This window comes from Diplotaxodon limnothrissa, linkage group LG4 (assembly GCF_057381915.1).
Source record: "Diplotaxodon limnothrissa isolate DT_005_m linkage group LG4, D_limnothrissa_male_GT1.1, whole genome shotgun sequence".
Taxonomy (NCBI): domain Eukaryota; kingdom Metazoa; phylum Chordata; class Actinopteri; order Cichliformes; family Cichlidae; genus Diplotaxodon; species Diplotaxodon limnothrissa.
Genome location: NC_140599.1, coordinates 27,371,087 through 27,396,369, shown reverse-complemented (window position 1 = coordinate 27,396,369; position 25,283 = coordinate 27,371,087). Strand labels below are relative to the sequence as shown.

The 25,283-nt window shown below is 40.9% G+C and overlaps 1 protein-coding gene across 1 annotated transcript in view; it reads right to left on the bottom strand.

Annotated features, from left to right (window-relative positions):
• znf385c (zinc finger protein 385C) overlaps positions 1-25,283 on the bottom strand; it is a 99,790-nt gene that overhangs the window by 21,778 nt on the left and 52,729 nt on the right. Inside the window, exon 2 of the mRNA XM_085351785.1 lies at positions 4,182-4,324. Within this exon, the coding sequence (XP_085207911.1) occupies positions 4,182-4,324 (143 nt within the window). The remainder of the gene's footprint in view (positions 1-4,181; positions 4,325-25,283) is intronic.

Sequence of the window (25,283 nt, the reverse complement as noted above, 5' to 3'; positions counted from 1 at the left end):
CTTATTATGCATGCAAGCTAATTACTGTAGTCAAGCTGCTGGTGAACTGCCAAACTGAAGGAGAGAAATTAGACTATTGTAAGTATAAAAGTAAATACGCTTTTTCTTATGCTTCCCAAAAATATGCTTAGCTGCTGTTCAATAAAAAAGGAAGAAAAATTAAATAAATCAAAGATAACTAAGATCAAAGGGTTTTCCATCTCACTTTGTTAAAGTGCAACTGTGGTTTGGTGGAATTACTACAACAGTAGTGACATACTGTGCAATATTCAGCGAAGGAGTTAATAAAATAGTAATACTAAAGAACAAAAAATGGCACAATCCCTAAAAGAGTTTAGATGGCCTTGAATGAACTCAAGTTATTTCTCGATAGATAATATGTTACTCCTCCAAGATTTCGTTATTTTTCTACCTAAGAAATGCAACTTCCAGGGTAAACACCACTTTCTAGTACCACATGCTGCATTTCTGCTTGTTGTAAATCAACTGATTGTATTCACTGATTGCAATTTGCTATTGGTATTGTTTTTTTTAATCTCCCAATTTTTGTACACCTGAGTTTTTGAGAATTCTAAAGTAAAGATGAAAACACAGTTTTCCCCTCATAGAAAGCTCAGATCTATTATTTTTCAAACTTGCTGGATGTAATTTTTTTCTTTACTTAAGCACAAAAGACAAGAGATGTTTTGCTGCTGTCACATCGACTTTGACTAAATTAAGTAACTGCTTCTGTGTTTGGATGACGATCTTGATGGGTTTCAGGTATGAAACACCACCTCACACAAACAATCACCTTTTCAATTTGAATGAAAAGATGATGCAGAACCGAGATGATCCTTATCCTTTAGTGAGTTACACTTTTGTGTGTTGTATTGCAGCGGTGATATTAATGGGGGAAGTGTGGTGCTTAAACTGTTAGATAAATCAACACCTACACCATAAGAATCTACAGGGAAAAGAGTTTCTTCTTTATGAATGTATTTTCATTGTAATCTCCAAAACTTCACTGCTTAAACTTTATGAGTCATTGCAGCCCACAATGAAGTGTTTACTGCAGAAGGTTTTAGACAGACTAAAACTGTTTTAACTGCCTATGAAGAGACAGCAGAGAGTCCCAGAACACCATACTATAAACAGCAGGGTGAAACCTGAGGCTTCATTATAAGATCTGCATTCCACAGTGACAGCTGATTTCACTGGGGAACCTTTCAGCGTGGTATCACATATAACAATCACCTTGGATCTTGCCCCAGGCTTGTACAGGGTCTGACCCACTCTATTCCTCAGCTCGTTTGAGAGAAGGGTCTCCGGAGGGACGGGGAGATCACTCTTCACACACTGAATGATACCGCTACGCTTACTGAAACTACACTGGTGGCTGTGCTGACAGCCTCACCTGCCCAGAGATCAAAGAGTGTTGGCGTGCTCATGGCATACTGCTTTGCTTTGTTTCTGGCACATAAGGTTAAAAAACATCAGACTCTTCCACACTGCAAAAAAACCAAAAAACTGTGCCATGTCCAAGGTAGCTGCCTCTTCTGCAAGGATAGAGTCTATTTACTACGGCTTCCTCATGGCCAGGTGTGAAAAGGAATATAAACACATCTGACAATGAAACCTTCGTGCTGCAGGTACATCTCTCCCTCAGGGCTCTTTACCATTGTTGCTTTATTTTGGTTTCCTCTACATGACACAGAGATATCTTTGGAAGCAAATGGCTGTTTCCTTTTACCAACTGTAGCCTGACCAAGGTAAACCTAGCTCTTCCTGCTGCCCTCTGTCCACCTTAGAAAAGCAGGCTGCGCACAGCCGTTTGTTTTAGGAACTGAAGAATGTGTCCATTGTCTGTCTGCAGCCATCCTGAACCGACTGCTATAAATGCGTCTTTTGTCCAAGCCCTCGGTTCTCCCTGCCATCCTAGTGCAGACAGAACTTATCCTGCACCGGGTGGCTGAGTCCGTGATGGGCTTTCAGGGTAGATAGATAGAGACAGAGAGAGAGAACGAGACACACAAAGGGATGAGGAGTGAGGGTGGAGCAGTGGGAGGATGTAAGAAGGGACACCAGGGGAACCGGAGGATATTTGGTTTTGGAGACAGGTGCATTCATCTTCCCTCCTGCACACGTCTGGGACAACGTGTGCCTTATCAAGGCTAAGAGAACCTGGGGCTTCTTGTTGAATGGACTTTGTGATTAATGCCACAGCTGCACTGTCAGACTGTGTATTATGGGGGCTAATCATCTCCTCCCGTGACTGAAGTGACACTGATTTGATGTTATTTCCGTGGTTATCATAATTTCTGCATTGTGGTTGTGGTAGATTCCAAGTCCTACTGCGAGTTGTATTCTATTTAACAATGGCAGACTGAACAGCATTGCGACTCGGTAAAAACGATTTCCTTTGTACTACCTTGCCGCATTCATTGGTAATCTACTGCCTTTTCCATCTCCAATAGCTTTTACTTATATGGATGCTTTTATTTCTCTAATAGGGAAGCATAATGTGCAAAACTAAAACCCTAAATTAGAATGGTGAGGCACAGACATTGGTTGGAGAATAAAAACAGCAATTTTTCCATTGAAACACAAGAGAAACACAGACAAAACACTGACAGACACCTACCCCACTGCCTCCACCACTAATATAAATACATGAGGTTTTAGAGGAGTGAATGTTTACCACGCTGCTTTTGCTCAATCCTCCACAGGGCAGTATAGCCGACTTCATGACCCAAAGCAGTAGGCGGTTGAACAAATGAAGAAAAAAAAAAAGCTGCACTTTTCACACAGGCTGGCAGCCCCCTACATACACAAATACACATCATAGAGCAAACATTTATGTCTCATCCACCCCCTCACACATGTCCTCCATTGTAAAGAACCAGCCAGACAGACAGATGACTGAATCTCCCTCTTTCTCATCCTACTTTTTATATGTACAGTTTCAAAAGGTGTAAAAGTGTATGCAGGAGCTAAATCTCTAGCTTATACTCCATTTACAGACCACAGAACTGGAAATAGTTTCATATTGCAATGAAAGGACTGAAAACACTTGCACACTGTGGCACACAGGATCAAAGAAATCAAAAAATGCTTGCACACATACACACTTGAAATGACAATGACCACAGTGCTGGAAAGTAAAGGATCAAAGATATAAGCTTTTAATTCCAGAGACTGAGCCATCAGAGTCAATGTGCTTGAAAACTGAATGGTTTGTGGGTGATGTTTGAAACAGAGGCTATTTTTACACATAAACTGCAATCCTGAACTTCCCTAGACATTACCTAATGTTACCTATTTCTTAAGGCCATCATTTTCATTTGCAGCAGATAATTTTTCAGGTCTTCCACATCTTGTTTTTATCTCCCACTTGTCCAGTTTCCACAGATTGTTTAAGCTTGCAATGCTTTTCTTTGTGAATCATCTTTTTGGTGGAAAAATACTATTTTAAGCCTTTCAAACTATGTTATATTTGACCTTTTCAATAAAGAAATGGGGAAAAAACTGTGTTTCTGTGTCTCAAATGTAAATAAAATGTCAATCAAATGTATTTACAAATACACACTTGCATTATTTTAAACAATGCCTGCATGTCTACTCAATTTTACATTTTAAACCAAAATAAATCAAATATAGTGACACAATTCACCAAAGCAATATTCAGAGGTCAAACCTTGCTTCATTAAAAACTGTAACCTAAAGCTAGGATAAAGCCTGGGCACAGCACTGGAGGCTGTGGTGTAGCAGGAAAAGTATTGATATAGTGACAAACAGAATAGGTAACAATAATGACACAGCTTTATAGGCCTGTATTTCTTTGTAACACCCCCTGATATAAACAGAGTTGGCATGAGGGGCATATTGACACAAAAATGATGAAGTATGTGTACAAGTACCCCGACCCTTATACCATAAAAATATGCCTCATGCTGCCACAGAGAACGAAATCAGGCTAATATGTCTTCTTTGTGTTGTCTTCTAATCAATACCCTTCAGCGTGTGATTTTTTTTTTGTAGCTTTGAAAGATGAGACAAAATGTTAAACTGTTTTTTTTACAGAGTATTGCTGACATTGAACATTGTTCTCAAATGACTTCAACATCTTATTTTTCAGTCCATTTTTTTTTCTAAAAGTAAGGTTTATTATGACTAGTACCCACTAGACCCACTAGACTCACCGTATTAAAGTTAGGGAACAGGCTAAGTGGGGAGGATCCATTGAGTCTGAAGGGCAGGAGGTGTTTGAGGTCGAGCTGAGGCTGCAGAGGTCGTCCTGGGACGGGGAGGGAAGCCAGAAGCGGGCTGCCCTGGGCCGATGTACCTGGACAACACAACAAGACTGATGTTAGAAGTTAAGAAGCATTATGAAATGTTCACATGAGAGATATTTCTGTCTCAGTGCAACTGTAGGAGAGCAACTACACTGCTGGCTACGAAGGGGACAAACGCAGTGCTCAGGGGAGGCCTGACTTTGATTTATTTGATACCAGAGGCACCATTACACCTCCAGCTGTCACCAAGCACTCACTGTGAAACTTGTTTGTATGTGTACACTTCCATTTGTGACTAGGCAGGCGCTTGTACTTGGGACAACACAATGTGTTTAAAGACGTACCTGTGTGTTTGAGGGTGGATGGGCAGTGTTAAATACCCCAATCACCTCAACTATCCATACTCATCCCCCCCAAGGACACTCACCTGCCCCTTATGTACATGCACACACATACACATAAACACATTATTTAATTACTGATTTATTGGCTAAGAAAAGGTGCCTGCAAGAGGGGAAGATAGGAGTTATCAGATTTCAAATGGATCAGGGATGAAGAGATTTCTAATTTTCCGCCTGGCTGCATTTCAGTAGACCGGTGTGCTCAGCAGTGTGCAGGCACTTATCCCAGCAACAGGATCAATCATTCGATGTCAGCTGCGGGTCACGGCGGCCACCTGAAAGTATGCCTATCATGTGAGCTGTTGTGCCATACACATTTATACTGAGGTAGTCGCACACAGAAAAAAAAAAAACAATCACCAACTGTAGAAAAACATCAGCACCACAGAAATACAAAAGCTTGACAATAAAAAAGAATCCTTTAACTCTTTCCCCAATAAAGACGACATTTGAAGACATCCCGTGTACTATTAATGGTGTGTTTTCACACCTCAGTATGTATCAGTGAAGATGTGGTTTGACAACCATTAAAAGGGTTTCTAGGATTTTCCCAGGATAGCTGCATAGGCATACACCACCCTCACTAACCTTTGACAATAAAACATTAAAAGTAATGGAAATTATTAAGATCTTTGGTCCATATCTAACTATGTAATTACATAACTATATACATTGTCCAATATCCTACACATCCAGTACATGATTCTTTTAGCATCAGCTTTGAACATCATTGCTAGAAAGACTAGACTGGATAAAATACAGAGCTATTCCACTCACAGATCACCAGAAGACTGCTCAAACACTGCTACAAAGCCATCACACCCAACAAAATAACAGAAGCTGTCAAAATAAAGCGCAGTTGGTGCTCTGCAAAATTTTGTGTTGGTTTTTTTCTTGCTTGTTGTGGCATCTTTGTAGGACCTTTTTTCTCTCAAAATTGCTGTCAAGGTTGCGGTACGATGTTGATATAGCTGTATGGCTTGTGTAAAGCGCGGAACACAGTGATAGATGGGGAATCTGTCAGTAGTCTGGCCCATGGCTTTTTGCGGCTTGGCAGGATTGGCAGTTATGTGTGTATTTGGTGGGTGGGGGGCTGAAACACTAAAGCCTTGAGCATATGCTCCTCAGCACTGGGCTCAGGCCTGCCTTTGCCATGTGTGGGATCTCCTCTGCAGTCTGTCTGACACTGAAAGAGTCAGCACAGGACGGACGCAGCCTACAGACACGTGGGCAGCAGCCGGCAGGGGATCGCTCCTACTCGCAACATTCACAATCACACAGAAAAACAAGGAAAAGCTGAGTCTTCTCTTGGCAGGACTATCAGAGGAGAAAAAAAAGCTGGGCTCGCAGGGAGGACAGTTATCAGCTGATAGTGCTTCCCCACCTCTATGTGACTCCCTAGGCAGCTTATTAAATCAGGGGCTGGCTGTTTGCCTCTTTGGATGATAACACTGCAATGGACGCACAGCCTGAATCCTGGCATGTACGACAGCAAGCGAGGGAGTGTGTGCGCTCGGCTTGCATGTACTAGATGAGAATCAAACATACACAGTAAGACATATAAACAAAACTGCCTACGCACATCTGAAAACAAATAGCTCCGAGGGCAAGCGGGAAGTCAACACACACACAAATACACACACACACATAAAATCAAACAAGGTATAATTTTGCACTTGACGCATATTGTACGGGATTTTACTAGAACTACTTTTTAAAGCAAGTACATCCCCATTTCTTGTGTTTGTGTGTGTGTATGTTAGTAAGGACAGTGGATTTATTTTTCTTTTAGCCTTCTACTTCCGTTAACCTCCCATCACTCTGCAAATGTTCCACTCATGTGCGTGTTCCTCTACATATGAGTTTGCATGCATATGTGGTTAGGTGCACATATGCTCTTTCTGTCCAAAGTTATGTCTGCATCAAGGCTTAGATTTATTTATGCCTCACTTGTGGCCCAGACAACCACTGGCAGTTGAGGCAAGGCCTGAAACCAAATGTCCAGCCTCGTTCTCTCTCCCAGATGACTTTGCTAACGGATCTGACTGTCTCTGCCAGTCCTTCCCCAGGCAGGCTCCCTCCTCCTCCTCCCATCACAACAGCGCATTCCTCCCTCTCATGACTCACTGGGCTTGGTTACACAACAGCCACCGTCACATTGTATCTACTCGGATATGTGTGTTTGTGAGGCGCATTTGAGTCGTGGAATTCAAGCAGCGATTTTTCAATTATTTTCTACATGCACATGTGGTGAACACAAATGTGCTACCACATTTTGGGAAATTTTATTATTTTTAAGAAAAACATATGTCAGCAATTAAGACAATTATTATTTTACATTCATTACGTGTAGTCCATAACAATTGAGGAGAGTAAAAGTGAGAAATAATAAGCGGAACTGTTGACACTGTAGTCGTTCGCCCGCGGTTGCCTAGAGCGGACCAACTTCCTGTCCTCTCAGATGCAATTCGGGAAAAGACACGAGTGCTCCTGTGATTCTTTCTCTGAGACTCTACCTTTATTTTTACAGATTTGTATTCTTTTTGTTATTGTGGTCTTCACATCTGGGACCCGTAACACACACCTGAGAAAAATAATGGATTCTAATGTATACATGCAGGCACACTGAGCCGTCCCTCTTTCACGATTGCAGAATTAGCCCTTCAACCCCCAAGTCCTTCTACTGTAATCCTCTTGTCAGTACTCCAGTGCTCTCTTAGGTTTCTGACAAATTGCCTTTTCTCACATCTAAATACCCCATCTCTCCTCAGTGCTCTGCATATATTCTCACTGCTGAGCAGCACAGGGGAAAAAAAAGGAGAGGGTCTGGGAGGAGAGAAAACCTTTCTATTTGTGGCCCAGTGTAATTATGTGGATAGCTGCTGGCACAGCAGGGTCTTGAAGTTCGGTGAGTGGATCTCCACCTTCTTTTTCTCCATACTGTTGTTGTCCAAGATGACATACAATTTCACCTGAGATCAACTTGCTCCAAGCAGGTGCCCTTTAAGGTTGGACATACGATGATTGATTCACCCTAATTGACCCAAGCCTTTAATTCAATCTCAGATATCACAAAACTGGGCTGGCAACATTTATTCCAAATCTGCAAGGTTAACTAATATTAGTATCTAAATTTTAGGGTTTCATTAAACTTTGTCCTCAGCCCTCAGAAGCTGAATAGGAAACTGTACTGCTGTAGACCTCTAAGGACCCTCATGACAGTGGATGTACAGTTGGTATAAAGAGACAAAACAGTACATGACCATTCTTGCTGACAAGCTGTCCAGTTCACAACTCAAAGGTTAGACTAAGAGAAACAAAAAGTCTTATTATGAAGTTTCCTATGGAGCTTGGTGGAGAAGGAAACATGATGAAATCCTTTGCTTAAGAACATTTTAAAAGAACATTTTAAAAGAACATATCAGAGATGTATTTGTCCAAGTCTCCAGTTTTGCATCATTTTTATTTTTTCTTTGTAGAGACGTGATTGTGGGATCACTGGAGTAAAAACCTTTACTTTACAATTCCACATATGATTTCCACATATTTAGAGGACATTGTGTACCACATCCCTGATGCTCAGCTGTGGCTGCCTGCTGAGTAACAGTCAGATTGTCAGTAAGACCTTCATCATTAGGCCTCTGATCTGATTATCCAGCTGTGATGATGAATATCTACATATCTGAACTTAAATGAACATGGATTTGCAAGGGAAATTGCTGACTGGTGAATTGATGAGCACTAAGTGCAGGCACAACGTGAACATAATTACACTGAACCATGCGGATGCTTCTTTTGTCACTTGCCAAGTACACATTATAACCTCTCTTTTGATGATGTTTAGCACGGTCTTCATAATTCAGTCAGTGACTGTAGCCTTCATGTTCCTAATACGCACACAGTCGAGTTCTGACACGCACACTCAGAGTCATAACACGATGTGGCTCATTGTGCATCTGCCACACTGTTGCCACACTGTTTCACCATCCCCCAGTCGCCCTGCGAACTTCCCAGCGGCTGCTGCCCTGCCTCAGAGGTGCTGATGGGACTAGATCTGACAGCATAGGAAGAGGCAACAACTACAACTCTGTGTAAAAATAGAGAAGTGGAGCTTTTTAGTTACAGTAATGTAACTAATAGAACATCTTTTTCACTGTGGTATGAAGTAACCCAAGACATGCTATGCATACAAACGACTGCTTCAACTGCTCTATGCTTGGAAACTGTAAATCAGGCTCATAGTGTATTAGAGGTTCACAGCTATTTGAGGGCACAGACTGACATTGCGCTGCCCCTGGATGTCACTGACAGACAGAAAGAGACAAAGATTGGAGAGAGAATCCAGGAGTGAAAGAGACAGAGGTGGGACCAAGTCATTGTTTTGCAAGTCTCAAGTAAGTCTCAAGTCTTTATCCTCAAGTCTCAAGTCAAGTCTCAAGTAATGTCAGGCAAGTCAGAGTCGAGTCTCAAGTCACTGGTGTAAAAGTCCGAGTCAAGTCACAAGTCTGAAACTTTGAATTTCAAGTCCTTTCGAGTCTTTAAAAAAAAAAAAAAACGAAAAAATAATGTTGCAGTTATATGCTAAATGTAAATATTAGACCATGTAATTTTAAAATCTGTGTTTTTCTCAACACATGACAAAATAGTGAACTTAGAAAATATACACAAATTGTGAAATTGCACCTCTTTAAAATGCAGCTCAATTAAACCTAGCTCCAAGAATAATTTTCACCGACAGTTCTGAGATAAGCTGCATGTTATTCTTGGATGCGGTTGTAGGACCAGCTTTAAAATCGCATGACAAAAATATCATACACATTAAAAAAAACTGTATCACCAACGTAGCCTGGACAACATTTGCTAGTTAGATGAAGTCAGCTATCTCATCTTAGCATATTTATATGCATATTTATAATTATACGGTTCTTGGAGTGAGTGCATACACTCATGAAGTTTAGTAACTTCAGGTCACTGCAACAAGCCCAGGTACAGTTTACCGACGGATGGGTGCAGGACCTTGAAATGCACCGTGTAGAACGAAAGACCATCGTACGTATCATAAGTTTACCAGTCTCACAAATTGTCGTCATAAATACACATTCCTTAACCGTTTATTAATAGGACCTTTGAGCTCAACGGTAATTAATTAGTAGTGGAAATAATTTCTGGTAGCGTTACAGAAATGTAGCAGTGACAACAATATTGTATGCTGTAATCACCGCGCGGATAGGAGGCGGCTGGCTTGACCGCGGCTCACAAATGACGGCTCACTTTACCGCAGTCTGTAATCGCACTGGGCAATTAGTGATACAAAAAACCTGTTTTATCCTGTGAATAAAAGTATATGTTTTTGTCAATGTACCATAATAACAGAAGCGAAACGCAATATTGTGTCAGGACAATTCACTATTTATGCACAATAAATAAAGGAGCATAGCGCGACAATTTCTGTTCAGCGCCAGACTTGCTTGTAACCTATATCACTAATTATGTTATGAAAATGACGTATTAACTACTAAAAAACACTGACCTTCGTGTAAATGCTTGGAGCAGACTAACCTGTGAGCTGGAGTGTTCTGGGACGTTATATTTGGTCTTTGAATGGCTGCAATCCAGGCCATCCGTCGCGTCTTTGTTACTTCGGAAACATGGCTCGAACAATTTCTCTTCAACGACGTAATCCGATAACAACCGATCTCTTTACCCGTCGGCTTCCCGTGGCTGTCATGCGACCGGCTATTGCAGTTAATAATACAACGGCTTCTTGACATTTTTGTGTTTCTTTTTATCGCTGTATAACTGATTTTAATTGAAAGCCTGCGTGCGCTAGTACCGCTTGCCACGAGTTCCCAGAATCCTTTGCGGTTCTACCCGTGAATGACCTCACATTTTCAATCTCTATATAATATGCATGTTAAATTTTATATTTGGGGTAAAATATCAAGTCTTTTCAAGTAAACCGGTTCAAGTCCAATTCAAGTCCCAAGTCATTGGTGTAAAAGTCCAAGTCAAGTCACAAGTCTTAGAACATTTTTTCAAGTCAAGTCTAAAGTCATAAAATTAATGACTCGAGTCTGACTCGAGTCCAAGTCATGTGACTCGAGTCCACACCTCTGGAAAGAGATAAGTAACTCCTAACAGCCAATTAGCTTCTACTCGGTCAGGTGGTGGTGTGGGGGCCACTGAGGGAACTATTATAGTCTGGACAAGAACATTAAATACAATCAGCTTTAATTAAAGATCCCCACTCCCCCACCACCCGCTCCTTTAGTTATGCTGATAATCTGCAAGATAAGCTGAGAGATGTGGCTGGACTGATTACATGAACCACTAAACAGATCATGAAGGAACTTCACTTAGCAATCCATTAAGCCAATTTGACCATTTCCTCAGCGTGAAATACGATGACCTGTATGCTTCTGTCCATCATGATACGAACACTAGTATTACAACTATGAGCTGCAACTGTTTTTGCTTTCAACCAGACCTTTTGGAGATTGTTATGTGTGTAAGCAATTTCTGTGTTTCAGCGAGAAAGTAGAATATATTCTCAGTGGCATGCAATTAATTTTTTTCCCTCTCCAAAGAACCCTCTCATTTTAGCTCCCCTGCTTCCCATCTCTCATTTTTCCACCTTAGCTTAAAGCTTTTTAAATTTATTTATTCGAATTATGTTTTTGCTCTTTTTTTCGGGGTCGCTCGGCTTGCCGTGCTGGCTGCACTGTGGCTAGATATTATGCACTGAAGTGTGTAAGTTGATAACTGTTTGTGCTACACACGGCAGTTTGTATTTCAGTGTGTGTCAGAGCCATATATAGTTTAGAAGGTAAATATGTACAAGGAATATTTGAACAGTGCAGAGTCCCAACTCTTTGATTTCTGATGTCTGAATGGTGAGGTGTGCTTGTCCACTAAGAATTTTTATGAGTATTAAATTCAATCTCAGCACAGTTGCTTCTTTTATATTTTAAGCTAATCTACTCATTAAAAAAAATATCTTTCATATTTAGTTTTGGCCTCCTTTCCCCTTCTTTACTCTGGATTGCAGAAGGTGGCAGCCTGCTCCATGTGGCCTGATTATATGCAAGGCTAAGCACAGTTTGACCCCCGACTGAAAATAGAGCATGCTTAGGAAGAGAGATGACTTTATAACTTTTTTTCACATGCAATTTTAGAGGAAATATTCAAAGTCAGACCGTGAAAGTTTTGCGTTTACCTCTCTGTCAACCCCAGAGCCTCACCTGTACTCAGCTAGCCTTACTGTCCTACTTCACTGGGGTCATTTCTGTAATTACCAACACAAAATGAAACAATGTATGAAGTAAGTTAAGAATGCAAAACATTTTTAATGTTTTATAGGCCTCAGGCAGTTCTTTTACAGTTTAAACAAAGGTATAGAGAGAGCTATTTTTTGTCAATAAATAAAATATGATCTGAGATTTTTCTGGGGTACAGCCTTTGGCTTCAGCATCAACAGTGCTTCATCAGACAAACATACTAACCAAAGCCTGGCTTTGCTGTAATTTGTTTATTCATATTCCATTCTAAAAGTACAAAAGAACAAAATTCGCTTAATTGTCTGTAATTTGTGTCTTTTTTAATATTACGGTGTTATAATAATAATAGCTAGTCATGTGTGAAATTATAATATCTCAAATGTTCTAGCTAGTTGCAGGTTGCAAGCAATTATTCTTAAATTTCACATTCAATCTAAAACATCAGAAAGGCTTTCAGGAGTGTGTTTAGGTTTACAGTATTTGGCTCCATTGTGAGTCGTGGGGGCCCAGTAGCAGGACCTTGTGGAGATGCTTCTTCTCCTGGGGTGTGTCTGTAATGAGTTCTGTCAAGCAGTGAGCTGTGCTCTGCTACCAAACCCAACCTGAGCAGAGGCAAGGCCCATCTGTCAAGCAGAGACGATAAGCCCGGAGCCATCAAGAGACAAATTGCTCGGCTTCCCCACTGTGAGACCCTACGAGGCAGTCTTCTAAAGGCAAGCAGCAGAGATGCTTCTGATTCCTGATGCTACACGGGAAAAAGGAGGCGGAGAAGGAAAATATCAAACACATTCATTTATGCAGATGGTGCCGTTGGCCAGTCATTGCTCTGGTGCAGCAACAGCAGCTGTACACAGAACTTCAGTGTGACTAAAAACCAGAAAAAAAGCAGGAAAGAAACATTATTTTTGTTTCTTTGCTTTTAAGCCGGAGGGTGAGCTGCTTTAATAAGTCCCCCACACTTCTCTTAATCCCATCACTTTGGTTTTCAAAAATAATGACAGCTGTTGGACCTTTCCATTTAGATGAAAACAAAACTAACTTTAATAAACAGATAGAGCTGGAAAGGTGAAAACAATCAAAGGTAAAATTTAAACATATGTCTGAGAGTCAACATTAACCCCCTCACCATCCACCATCATTACCGTGAATGACATTACTCCAGTTTAAAGAGTCACGTTAAAAAACAAACAATACTGAATAAAATAACTTGAAGTTGTGCCATGCTCCTAAATATGCAAAAACCTTTGGCTAGAAGCAGTGCAGGATTGACAGGAACTCCGATAAGGTTCATTTCCACAGCAAATTGAATCATTTGTGGAAGCGGGATTAAGTACATAGTTTTTTACAGGAATAAATATCAAGCTGGTCAACCAAGCGTCACAAAGCTATCATGCCAAGTGTGACAACTCATTATAAATTGATTACGGTAGATATGTGAGCCGGACTGTTTGGATCTTCAAGTAAGGAAGATGCCTTGTAAAAGAGTAAAAAAGGACAAGACAGAGGCAGCTTTCTAATTTTAACTCCCCAGCTGATGAGAGATGCAAGAGATGAAACATTCACTCAGACACTAAGATGCGGGACTAAAGGTGGTTATGAGGCTATGACGAAAGGGAAAAGAAAATGAAGTTGTAGCTATGTTAAACACAGTGGAACTATCCTCTGCTGAATTCCCCACTAGACGAGCATCAAGTTGCATCGCACACACACACACACACAGAGGAGAAAAGCCCTTCACAATTAATGATTCATTTACAGCCGCAATTCGTGTGAGATTTGTAAGAATCGCAGGCAAGAACATTCCCTTTATTTATATAAATGACAACAGCAAAGTGCTTGCAGAGAGAATTGTACTGTACGTTTCTTGTATATTACATTCATTGTTATGCAAAAGAGCTTCTGCAAAGCAGGTTGAATTTGCAGTCAGTAAATTGCTTTGCAGAGCAGATTTTTTTTCTTGCCATCAAATGGACCCGTGATTATCTAAATCCATTCCACCTGAATTTGTTTTTCACAAAATGTCTCTTTCCTCACTCATTCGCCTTTTACTAGGGTCTTTGTTTTAGACATTTCGCATAACACACCTAATTTAAATTCTGCTATCAGGCAAGTGTCTATGGCCAAATTAAAACTTAATGGAAATGTGTACTGGCTATAAAAATACAAAAGGTTTCCTGTTCGTTTTAAGTCTTAGCTGTAAGGCCAAATCATTTTTATCTTCTTTTACCACATGCACATAACAGGAAAGTCTTATATTATTTGAGAAGGAAAAGTGCAGTTACATCAGGGGAGTAAACGTGGCTAAAAAAAAGAAAGAAAAAAAGTCCTCCAGCTGTTAGCACAGTGATAATTCATTCACAGCTCACTTACTTTAATGGAGGTTTGAGAAAAAACAAACTCAGTAGCAGCTCAAATATAATTTAAACCAGATATGCAGAAAGAACTGATATCTTTGATGATTGAACAGATGGAGTTTTTTCAGTGACCTAGTGTCCACATCCAGGTAAAAAGGTTAGCTGAAGAATGTGCTGGTGTTAAAAGCCAATTACCCCTGGCTGCTTTGGAAAGTACCATCACTCGCAATCAGTAGCGACCTTGGGAATTGAACTAGCTAATTTTGCCCAACCTGGGCTGTAATTGTTTCAAATCAGCCTCATGCCTCAGCATCACTGCCAGGCTAATTGCTCATGAGCGGGAAGATTAATCTACAGAAGCACATCTGTGGGACTTAATTTACGGGTCGCAGTGCCATGCCTTGTGGATCCATTAGACTCATTTGGTTTTCAATCCTGTACAGCATATGCAGCTAAACAAAGGTGAAACAATGGTGGGAAATTGCCAGGGAACAAGCAAACACAAGACCCACACTGCTAAATATTTGTACATAGTCAGATTCACGCAGTGCACAGCCCTGGTTGTCGATACGCGTAATGCATAGATACGCGTAATGACGACAGTACCAGCATCCGTGAACATTAGCTTATGCGAACGAGAGTGGTTTTTGAATTGGACATCAGACAGTACAGCTGTACTCCTCCCCAAAATGAGCCGTCCCTTATCAAGTTCCTCCCTAAACACCTGCTAATGAAGGACAAAACTCAGCTAGGCTCAGACACAGTAAACAGATTCGTACAAAGCAGGAAAAGCATCACTGTGTGACAAAGGTCAGCACTAAACCTGAAAAAAGATCAGTGATTGGATTGTGAGCCACTTTTAGCCTGAGAGAGGACAGGCTGTTCAGGCTCTCTGAAGAGAAACAGCTGCAAGTTGCAAATTGGAAAGCCTTTGTGAGAAAGGGCTCTGCCCTTTGTTGTCTCCTTCCTCCTCTCCTCAAAGAGCTGGCATGCAGATGTCTCCTCTCATTCCTCGCGTGTAATTACAAAGATGGGAGAAGAGCATAAAAGGATCATTCCTGATATGGCATTGTACAGCAGGCGGCGCACACCCGGCAGCTGGCATGTTTTTAAATAGAATTACTTCACTTTCAAAGCAAAAGACTTAACACTGCACTCCTCTGCTGCAGCCACTTATTTCCTTTTGATTGTTCAATATGACGTAGCAGACAGGATAATACGATTGAAAACAATCAATGTGATCACCAGTGGTGGTGGTACATACCTTCAACTCTAGTTATAGAGTGCTCTTGCTTTGCCTGGGTGCAGAGAGGAGACATGGGACTGAGCAGATAAGGATTCTTATCAGAACATGTGCAGGTGTTTAGTGGAGCAAGGCTATAACAGGATTCTTAAGTTACTACTGGCTGGCAGGATTTCATTTGATGGCAGAAGTAGGAAAAGAAGTGCAGATGGATGGTGAGGTGGAGGTACAGAATGGAGTGAGCTGGTGGCCTGGGTGTTATAATTGTGAATCCCCCCCAGAGTGCCGCAGTACCGCATGTCTTTGACACCTGCTGGTGTGGTGATAAGAAGTGAAAACCAATCACTCCAGCTACCCGCAAGCCCCAACTGGCAGCTTGCTGCCTCTCAGCTTGCTACTCGGGTATTTCTCTCAAATATAACTGGCTTTCTGCTATAGGTCAGCTCCCTCTGTAGGCTGACACCTCAGGATCGGAAAACCAGAGACGAGAGGTGAGGTTATAGGAGGGGAGACTACTAAAGGACAAGCGAGATGCTCATTAGTTTACAGTAAGCCCAAGTAAAGGGTTATATACCACAGAACCACCTCTATCTATCTATCTATCTATCTATCTATCTATCTATCTATCTCTCTCTTATCCAATTCACTGCTACAGGAGAAGCCTAATACAGCTGTAATAGGGCAAAGACAGGGACAGGGTACACACTAGACGAGTTGCCATTCTAACAAAGAAAGAGACAATCACTGACACCTATGGCCAAATTAGAATCACTAATTAACTTAACTTCATGGATCTCTTCAGACTGTGGGAGGAAGCCAGAAACCCAAAAAGAACCCACACAAGCTTGAGGGAAACATGTAAACGGCACACAAAAACTCCTCAGTCGCTCCAGGATTTTCTTGCTGTTAAGCAACAGCACTAACCACTGCTTCACCATGCTGCCCTGTTATTAAACAAGGATGAGTTTTTTTTAATCTCAAAACAAATGGATAGGTCTTGTCCTCACTTCTTGTTTACAACCAGAAATACTGTGAAAATGAGAAAAAAAAATGTAACCAGTTCTACCATTGTAAAACAGATTAAATGGTCGTGATATGCTACACTAAGTCCACCCACCATCGCTGGTGGCAACTGTATGACAATTATCCCTCCCTTAGTCCTAAAGAGAAAACTGAACACTTTATAACAAACCAGGAAAAATCCAACCTATTGTACTGATGACAGAAGAGCAGTTTTTATTGCACTGATCCAAGCGTGCTGTTGTTGTGAAACATTGTGCATGCAGAGTGGAGGTCTAACCTCAGGTAACGAGCTTATGAAACTTTAAATTGAGACAAAGTCACCAAATTTAAGTGGTTTTGAAAAAAATAAACAGTTTAAATGTAGAAAGAACAGTTATAGCTCTCTCTTACTCTCAAATTATTTGGGGTTAGTTGCTTTTTCTCCCAAAGTAACTGAACCAGGGTTTATTTCATGCAAACAACCTATGACTGAGAGTAGCAAGACTTAACCTACATTAACTTAAAGATAACTCATCATCATCACTGTGTTCTGTGTGTTTCACTGAGAAGGGTGTGCACATAAATGAGTGAGTAATTGTTTTCCTTTGGTTCTCAGAGCACTGGTGGAACACTCTGTTCTGCCATCTCACCACAAATTCAGTATGGAGGGTCACTTCCTTAGTTTCCATATGAGGAACTCACAGGCCTTATATCCCTGTGAGGCAGGACCAACTACCCAAACATAAAAGTAGAAGCATAACCCACAGAGGAACTGTGACTTCATTCTGTGCTGAGGATGTCATTACTTTACTATGTCTCTAGTTTGTTTGATACTAAATTGAGGTTCAAAGTCTCATACATAAATCCTTAAAGAGTAGAGGTGGCCTTTGTTTATGTGAGCGAAATCCAACAAGTCTAAAAATGCAAAACGCCGTGTGGGGCAGAAGATCTTTGTGTCATTACGGACTGTCATTTCAAACTAACTTTATCGCCTGCAGAGGTCAAGGACGTGCAGTCTGCCTCTGAGTGAGTCCTTAGACTCTCCCGAGAGAGCGTTTCTCATTAGTCTGATTCCAGCTGAGGATTATAATGTGAATCCTTTGGATGAATCTTTGCTCGTCACAGAGAGACCATCAGCTGTTCCAGTCAACCAGTGCAGAGTCCTGAATTATTCATTTCCTGTTTACAGCAGGCGACAGGTGCGTGACCTCTGTGATGAGTGCCCTGGTGTCTGAGAGAAGAAGTGACAAGGGAAGGAAAGGAGGGGGGAAAGGAAGCCTCGGAGGGACAGAGCTGGAGATGAGGAGGACAGGGTGTGTGTGTGTGTGTGTGTGTGTGTGTGTGTGTGTGCGTTTGTGTGTGTGTGTGTGTGTGTGTGGGGGGGGGGGGGGGGGATTCAGAGTAAACTGCCAATTTGTAAGAACAGGTGCATGGTGAGGTTTGGAGTTGGTTTTGCTTTTCAAGCTATCACATTTTTTCATGCTTTTACTTTTAATTCCTTGGCAAGAATTAAAGCCTTTAGCAGATTTTTACCCTGAAAACACTGCAGTGATTTCCTGTTCTGTGGGATTTACGGCAAAACCCCTTATGTGAAACCGGCTGAAATGATGTGCAGGTTGCATCATTATAAATATTACGGAATATATTTTGAAACACTGACTATTTTAAAGATCATTTCTATACGCATCTGTTTTTACTTTTACAGTTATTCAACTTGGAAGGCATTTATTTCAACCAAGACCTTGTTCCGACAACTCATGAAGTCAGCCAAAGACCTGATTTAAGGAGCATAAAGATCAGAGAATAAAGGCTTCTTTACACATTTATTGGTAAGTTATTCAAGCAAATGGTACACTACGCACAGCCATCTTTGACTATACAGATTGGCTGTCAAAATTATAGTTAATATTTTGTGCATGAATTTGTGCATGAATTTTAATTCAAGACTTTCTATTCTATATTGAGCAGTGTTAACACATAAACATTGACCATTTTGTTCACTGGAAAGGTGATCATATTAGAAACTCCATCCATTCATCCCAGTCTAAATAATCATTCTCAGACCTCCCACTCCCCACTCACCAGCACTTCTGGTGGTACATCAAGGTGTTCCCATGTCAGCAAAGAGACAAGCTCTGTCAGACGTAGGACATGCCCAAAACACCTTACTTAAGAGATGCCCAAGAGGCATCGTAATCAGATGCCTAATGTGGAGGAGTATTTACTCTACTTTGAGTTCCTCATTCTCTCTCTCAAAGAGCCCAGACACCTTTATTTTACTTGGTAAAATGTGATTTAAAATTCGATTGTTATTCAAACAAAAACAAACTATGTACAAGCTCTCCTAAACAAAATATTAAGTCACTGCTCTCATTTATAGCTTCTCATGTTCTTACACATCCCCAGATATCTCATTTAGCATTGTCAAAACTCTGATTCAGGAAATGAACGATCTTGAATCTTGGCTAGCTAACCGTCATTTCAGATATCTAGAAAGCTCACTGTAGATTGACTGGAATCATGCCGTCTGAATTATACTTCAGATCTGAGGAAAAAAAGCTGAAGTAAAAACTAGTCATATTTTTTTGTTACATAAATCTGAAAGAGTGATGTTATGAATACCTTCCCAGACCAAAAAACAAAACAAAAACAACAACACATAGTCTAGTCATTAAATTTTAAAACGACTTGTCATAACTGTGCAAAGGGTCAATATTAAAAGAATGCTGTGAAAAAGTAAAGCGGTAACTGCACAACCTACGACATCGAGTGCACCATGTTTGACTGTTTAAACCTTGACTTAGAAAGAACAGAGAGTTGTTGTTCAACATAAGGCAGTCCAGACTTGCTTTCAAATAGATGTTTACACGCTGAAAAGCACAGTCTAATTTTCAAAGTGCTGATGGAACACCTGCTAAAACGGATGTCAGCTTATCATTTGTGAATATATGTGCACAAAAAGATTTTTGCATGAACAAAATGAGCTTTTCTGACCTGTTCCAACCACGTCAACTGTGCAGAGTGAAAGACTGCGAAAGATGTAAACTAACACTAGTAGCAATGACACTGCCAGAAAGTTGCTTTTGATTTTCTAGTTCTCTTACTTTATAATGCGTTTCCATTATGAGAGAATGCTCTGAACTATAGCACATAGTTGTATTTTTATTTTACAGGAGACTACTGTCACAAAAGGCATGGCAGCACATAACCCATTTCCTAAGGTTTACTTACCATAAAATTAATTTACTACTGTTATAATACCATGTAGAAAAATACTGTATTATTACTGAAATAAGGGTACATTCAGTTAATTTCTTTATCTATTTTATATCAAATATTGAAATGTCAGTTTCAGACTTTCATTACAGTGGTTGAGTTAACTTGAAAGAACCTTTTTTGAACTTAGAAATTAACATGAAGCAGCATAACAGGCACTGGGTATAAAGTGAAGCTGTTATGGACAGTTTTATGTGTGTAAAAGAAGTACTAAAAAACACTATAAAAAGTAATATGACATTCCCTAAATGTTAGGCAGAAACTCAAAAGTAGCATAAGGGTTAAGAAGGTCTGTCTTGAAATGCACATCACTGGAGCGCCATTTACTGTAACCTTTCCCTCGCCTTTTAATAGCTGCCACAGAAACGGCAGAACCACGGATCACTGCCATTCACTAGGGTGCACTGAGAGTGGTAGTAGATGTCCTGATGCTTGTGGCTGCACAAAGGTGAAAAGTGTATCCGAACACGAAGTTGGCTTCAGCTCTTGCCGTACTAAAGATGTGTGTTAGAATAGATGAAAATCACTACTGAGAGCCAATGGAATAGGTCGGGACAGGTAGACAAATAGAGAGGCTAAGATAAGATAAGATAAGATAAGATAAGATAAGATAAGATAAGATAAGATAACCTTTATTAGTCCCACACGTGGGAAATTTGTTTTGTCACAGCAGGAAGTGGACAGTGCAAAAGTTATGACGCAAAAATTAGAATACAATAAGAATAAATACAGTACACAGCTGTACAGAATAGAATAAAATAATATACTATATACAGTAGAATAAAATAGAATAAAAATATACAATAAGATAAAAATAGAATACGAATGCTATATACAACTGAGTAAAAATACAACGATGCCAGAAAAGATTATTGCACTTAGTGTTATTGCACATGTGTGGATGTGTGTGTTTGTTCAGTTAAAGTCTTTGTTGTGGAGTCTGACAGCAGTGGGGAGGAAAGACCTGCGAAATCTCTCCGTCCCACACCGTGGGTGCCGCAGTCTCCCACTGAAGGAGCTGCTCAGTGCTGTCACAGTCTGCTGCATGGGGTGGGAGACGTTGTCCAACAGGGATGACAGCTTAGCCGCCATTCTCCTGTCACTCACCACCTCCACTGGGTCCAGAGGGCATCCTAGAACAGAGCTGGCCCTTCGGATCACCCTGTTCAGTCTCTTCCTGTCCCCAGCAGAGATGCTGCCGCCCCAGCAGACCACACCATAAAAGATAGCAGAAGCCACCACAGAGTCATAGAAGGTCTTCAGGAGTGGGCCCTCCACTCCAAACGACCTGAGTCTCCGCAGCAGGTACAGCCTGCTCTGCCCTTTCCTGTAGAGGGCGTCTGAGTTATGAGTCCAGTCCAGTCTGTTGTTCAGATGAACACCAAGGTACCTGTAGCTGTCCACAGCCTCAATGTCCATACCCTGGATGTTCAGTGGTTGCAGTGGAGAATGCTTGTGCCTGCGGAAGTCTACCACCAGCTCCTTGGTTTTACTGGCGTTGATCTGGAGGTAGTTCAGCTGGCACCAGTCCACAAAGTCTTGAGTCAGTCCTCTGTACTCCTTGTCGTCCCCATCAGTGATGAGGCCGACTATTGCAGAGTCATCAGAGAACTTCTGCAGGAAGCACTGGGTGGAATTGTGGGAGAAGTCTGCAGTGTAGATGGTGAAGAGGAACGGAGCCAGAACCGTGAATGACGGCATCATCCGCGCCAATGCCAGGCTGGTAGGCAAACTGAAGTGGGTCCAGTGATGAGCTTGTTAGGCGCCGAAGCTGAGCCAGGACCAACCGCTCCAGGGTCTTCATCAGGTGGGATGTCAGAGCCACCGGCCTGTAGCTGTTGAGGTCCTTGGGGCGTGAAGTCTTTGGCACTGGTACAACACAGGAGGTTTTCCAGAGCTGTGGGACTCTTCCCAACCTCAGGCTCAGGTTGAAGAGGTGCTCCATCACCCCACACAGTTGGTCCGCGCAGGACCTGACGACCCTCGAGCTGATGCCATCTGGGCCTGCTGCCTTCTTGCCATTAATCCTCCTCAGTTCCCTCCTAACCTGGGTGGTTGAGAGAGACAGGCTGGAGCCTTGTGTTGAGTGTGTATTGGATGCTGTTGTTGGGGGTGGGGGGGAGTGAGCAGGGTGAATAGAGGAGGTGTGAAGTGTCTGAGGTGTCAGAGGTGGAACAGCAGCAGTGGGGGTGGGTGAGTCTGCAGCCGATGTTGTAGACTGTCTCATGGTTGAATCAAATCTGTTGAAGAAATGATTCAGTTCATTTGCCCACCTCACATCCCTCCCAGGCAGAGAGTTCTGCTGTTTGTGGCCTGAGATGGTTCTGAGGCCTCTCCAGACTTCACCAACGTTGTTTTGCTGAAGCTGGTTCTCCATCTTCAGCTAGAGGCTGTTGTCGCAGATGATGTCAAAAACACAGGCAACCCATGGGGATTGTTTAGTTTAACACCAGTGAAAAACCAAACTGAATCACAGGAATTCAATCTGGTTCACTCAGCCTGAACAATAGCCTGTGACACCTGATAGATTAAGAATAAGCCTCCCATTTTCTGCACACATATTCATGTGGACATCTGCATGAACACGCACACACACACACTTGCAAGAATGCATGCAAAAGCAAACAAGCTCTAGACAAAATGATGAATGGATTTCACCTTCAGGCAACTGGGGAAAGAGACAGACATTTCTACCCCTCGGCCAACTCCTGCTTCAGACAAAATAACAAATGGCTGAATGATATAGTGAGCTGTCCCCCCTGGTTGCAAAATGGGAATGGAACCACAGTTTTGAGACAGCAGCTACAAATGGCCCATCTCTATAACCACCCTCTTTTTCTCTCTCTTGTTCTCTCAGCTGCGCATCCACACAGACCTTGGCACATCTCAAAGATGGATTAATCCCGATTGAAAGTTGCTGAAGTGTCCTCAAGCGTCAAAGCGTTACTACTTATGAGGAGAGAGTGTGGTGAAGATGATTCAAAAGTCAGAAAATAAGCTCTGGGGTCATTTAGGATGGACAAACACCCACAATGCAGGGATATCCTGTAAAGTGCACTACACTGCATTAAGCCCAATCATATTTCTTGACAATCTTCTTCCAGGTCTGCCTGTGGTAAGCCTTGGGCTACTGCTGTTGGAATGGCATGAATGCGATGCTTCTAACACTCATGCTGACATGAATATCACAGTTCTGGCTGCCGAACGAAGCACTTCCTCCTCCTACATTGCCTCAAATGCTCTGGAACATGATTTTAATGTGGTACTGTAACATTATTAGTTCAATGTCAACACTCTCTAGACTCTAGACATGTGTAGAGAGTCCATTGAAGCAAACTGTTCATTTTAGCTGTAGCTATTAATAGTATAGTTTGACTGCTATTGTTTTTTTTATGTTAATTTTGACAGCATTGGCCCACTTCACACTTTATATGATCATGTGTCATGTGGGAAAACATAAATTTGGGAGAAAAGTGGATAGTCTTGTTGCCTCGCCAGAAGAAGGTAATCGGTTCACATATTGGTGATTTTCATTTTTTAACACTTCTGCGTGATCAGTGTGATTTTTTTTCTCCCCCAAAAGGCAAAATAAAATGCACAATATATTTTAAGCAAAAATTTAAAAAAATGTCAGATGTTGCAAATATGATACAAATTAAAACCAATATATGCAAATTAATATTAATATGTAAAAAAAAAAAAAACAGTAGTCAGAAGGTTCAATAAACACTCCATTTTTAAAAACATTTTATTTTCTAGCAATTATTTGATAGTTCAGGCTTTAGAGGTGAAACTAGCTGTGGATGTAAGGTGGAGGATGTGCTTAAAGTGTTTAAAATGAAGCTCTGTATAAAGGCCTGATTAAAAATGGCTTGTAGTTTAAAGCGCTTTAAGTGATTAGTACAACTAGAAAAGAGCTACACATGCTAGCCCATTTCATTTGTATTGAAATTAAACAAAATCTTACTGCAATTAACTACTGTTTTTTTAATTAGCTGTGATTGTGATACTATGAATATTGTCGATATCTTTTTATATCTATGGCTACATTATGCCCTATAAACATTAGTGAACTCACTGCCTACAAGAGAAATATAGTCAATTAAGAAAAACAGCAGCTTCTTTTTTTTGTACTTCTTGCATATTATATTTTTAATGAATATAAATATTTGTCTTAATGTTCAATACATTTTTAAAGTTATTGTTCTGTTCATTCTTATTGCCATGAACAATTAAAGCATAGTGTATTCATCGTGTTTGCAATGTAAACCAAAGTAGTTGCCTTTCCTAATTTATATATGACAAAATGCATCTCTCTATTAAATCAATGCTAATTTAGATCAAAGCCACAATGTTGCATAAGCTACAATGTTCTGTTTATTTGGCTTTTCTGCATTTTAAAGATTCATGTCATGAATATAAGCGTTGTTGTACAGTGCGCATTAGGACAGCATCTTACGTGTTACCTCATTCCAGACATCACATGGATCAACCTCATGTTTAAAAAGGCATCGAACACTATACAGCTGCTTCAGATGACAATTTTTATTGACCCTTGGCTAAGGTACTTTAACCTCGACTGACTGTGCGGGCCTCAGCTAACCCACTTCAATCTGTCTGCTGTTGTCTGCTGAAACAAAGAGGATTAATCTGGTCTTAATAACAGCAGGAGAGCCTACTCTACACAGCACTTCAGAGAATAGGACTAATAAAGAAATCATGAGGATCAAACAGAGAACAATTACATCTAATAAAATCAGTTTTGTTGATTGACTACGAGAAAGCGAGCCGACGCAGGTTTTGATTGGACACGATTACACTTGAATGTATTTTTTAAGAGCAGCTCAACAAATACCGAAGTTTAATAATATAACCACGGTATGATGTAATTAACCCTGTATCGCTGCATTTAGACTTGGTTTTAAGGTTTCCGCCATGAAATTCATCAAACAATATAGATCAAATGATATAATTTTAACCTCAGCACTTATTAGCACCACTTTTAATGCAAGACAAAATTTCCACCACTTAATTAAGGTAATTAAGTAACTTGATTACAAACGGCAGCTTCCACCCTTGCTGACACAAGCAAGCAGAACCCTGCATGTATGAAATGGGTCTGAGAACCTAAATGGCACAAAGGCTCCTGATGAGGTGACAAAAATAGGTTTGATTATCAAAGAGAACAAAAACAGGATTTGATTGCAGTAATGAGCGAATGGTTTTAACAGGTGGAAGTATAGCCGGGGAAGTGTACAATTCGCAATCCCACCTCATTAGTAAGCAAATGAATTCAATCACCTCTCTTTGATAAGCGGCTTGATAAATCCCTGCAAAGTGGTGTCTGGCTTTGGCTGCAGCAAGCAGCTTTAATAGGTGCAGACAAACAAACCCCAGTCAATGAAGCTAGGGCTCCACAGGGAGTGAAAAGTATTTTTTTTGTACTGGCTCCAGTA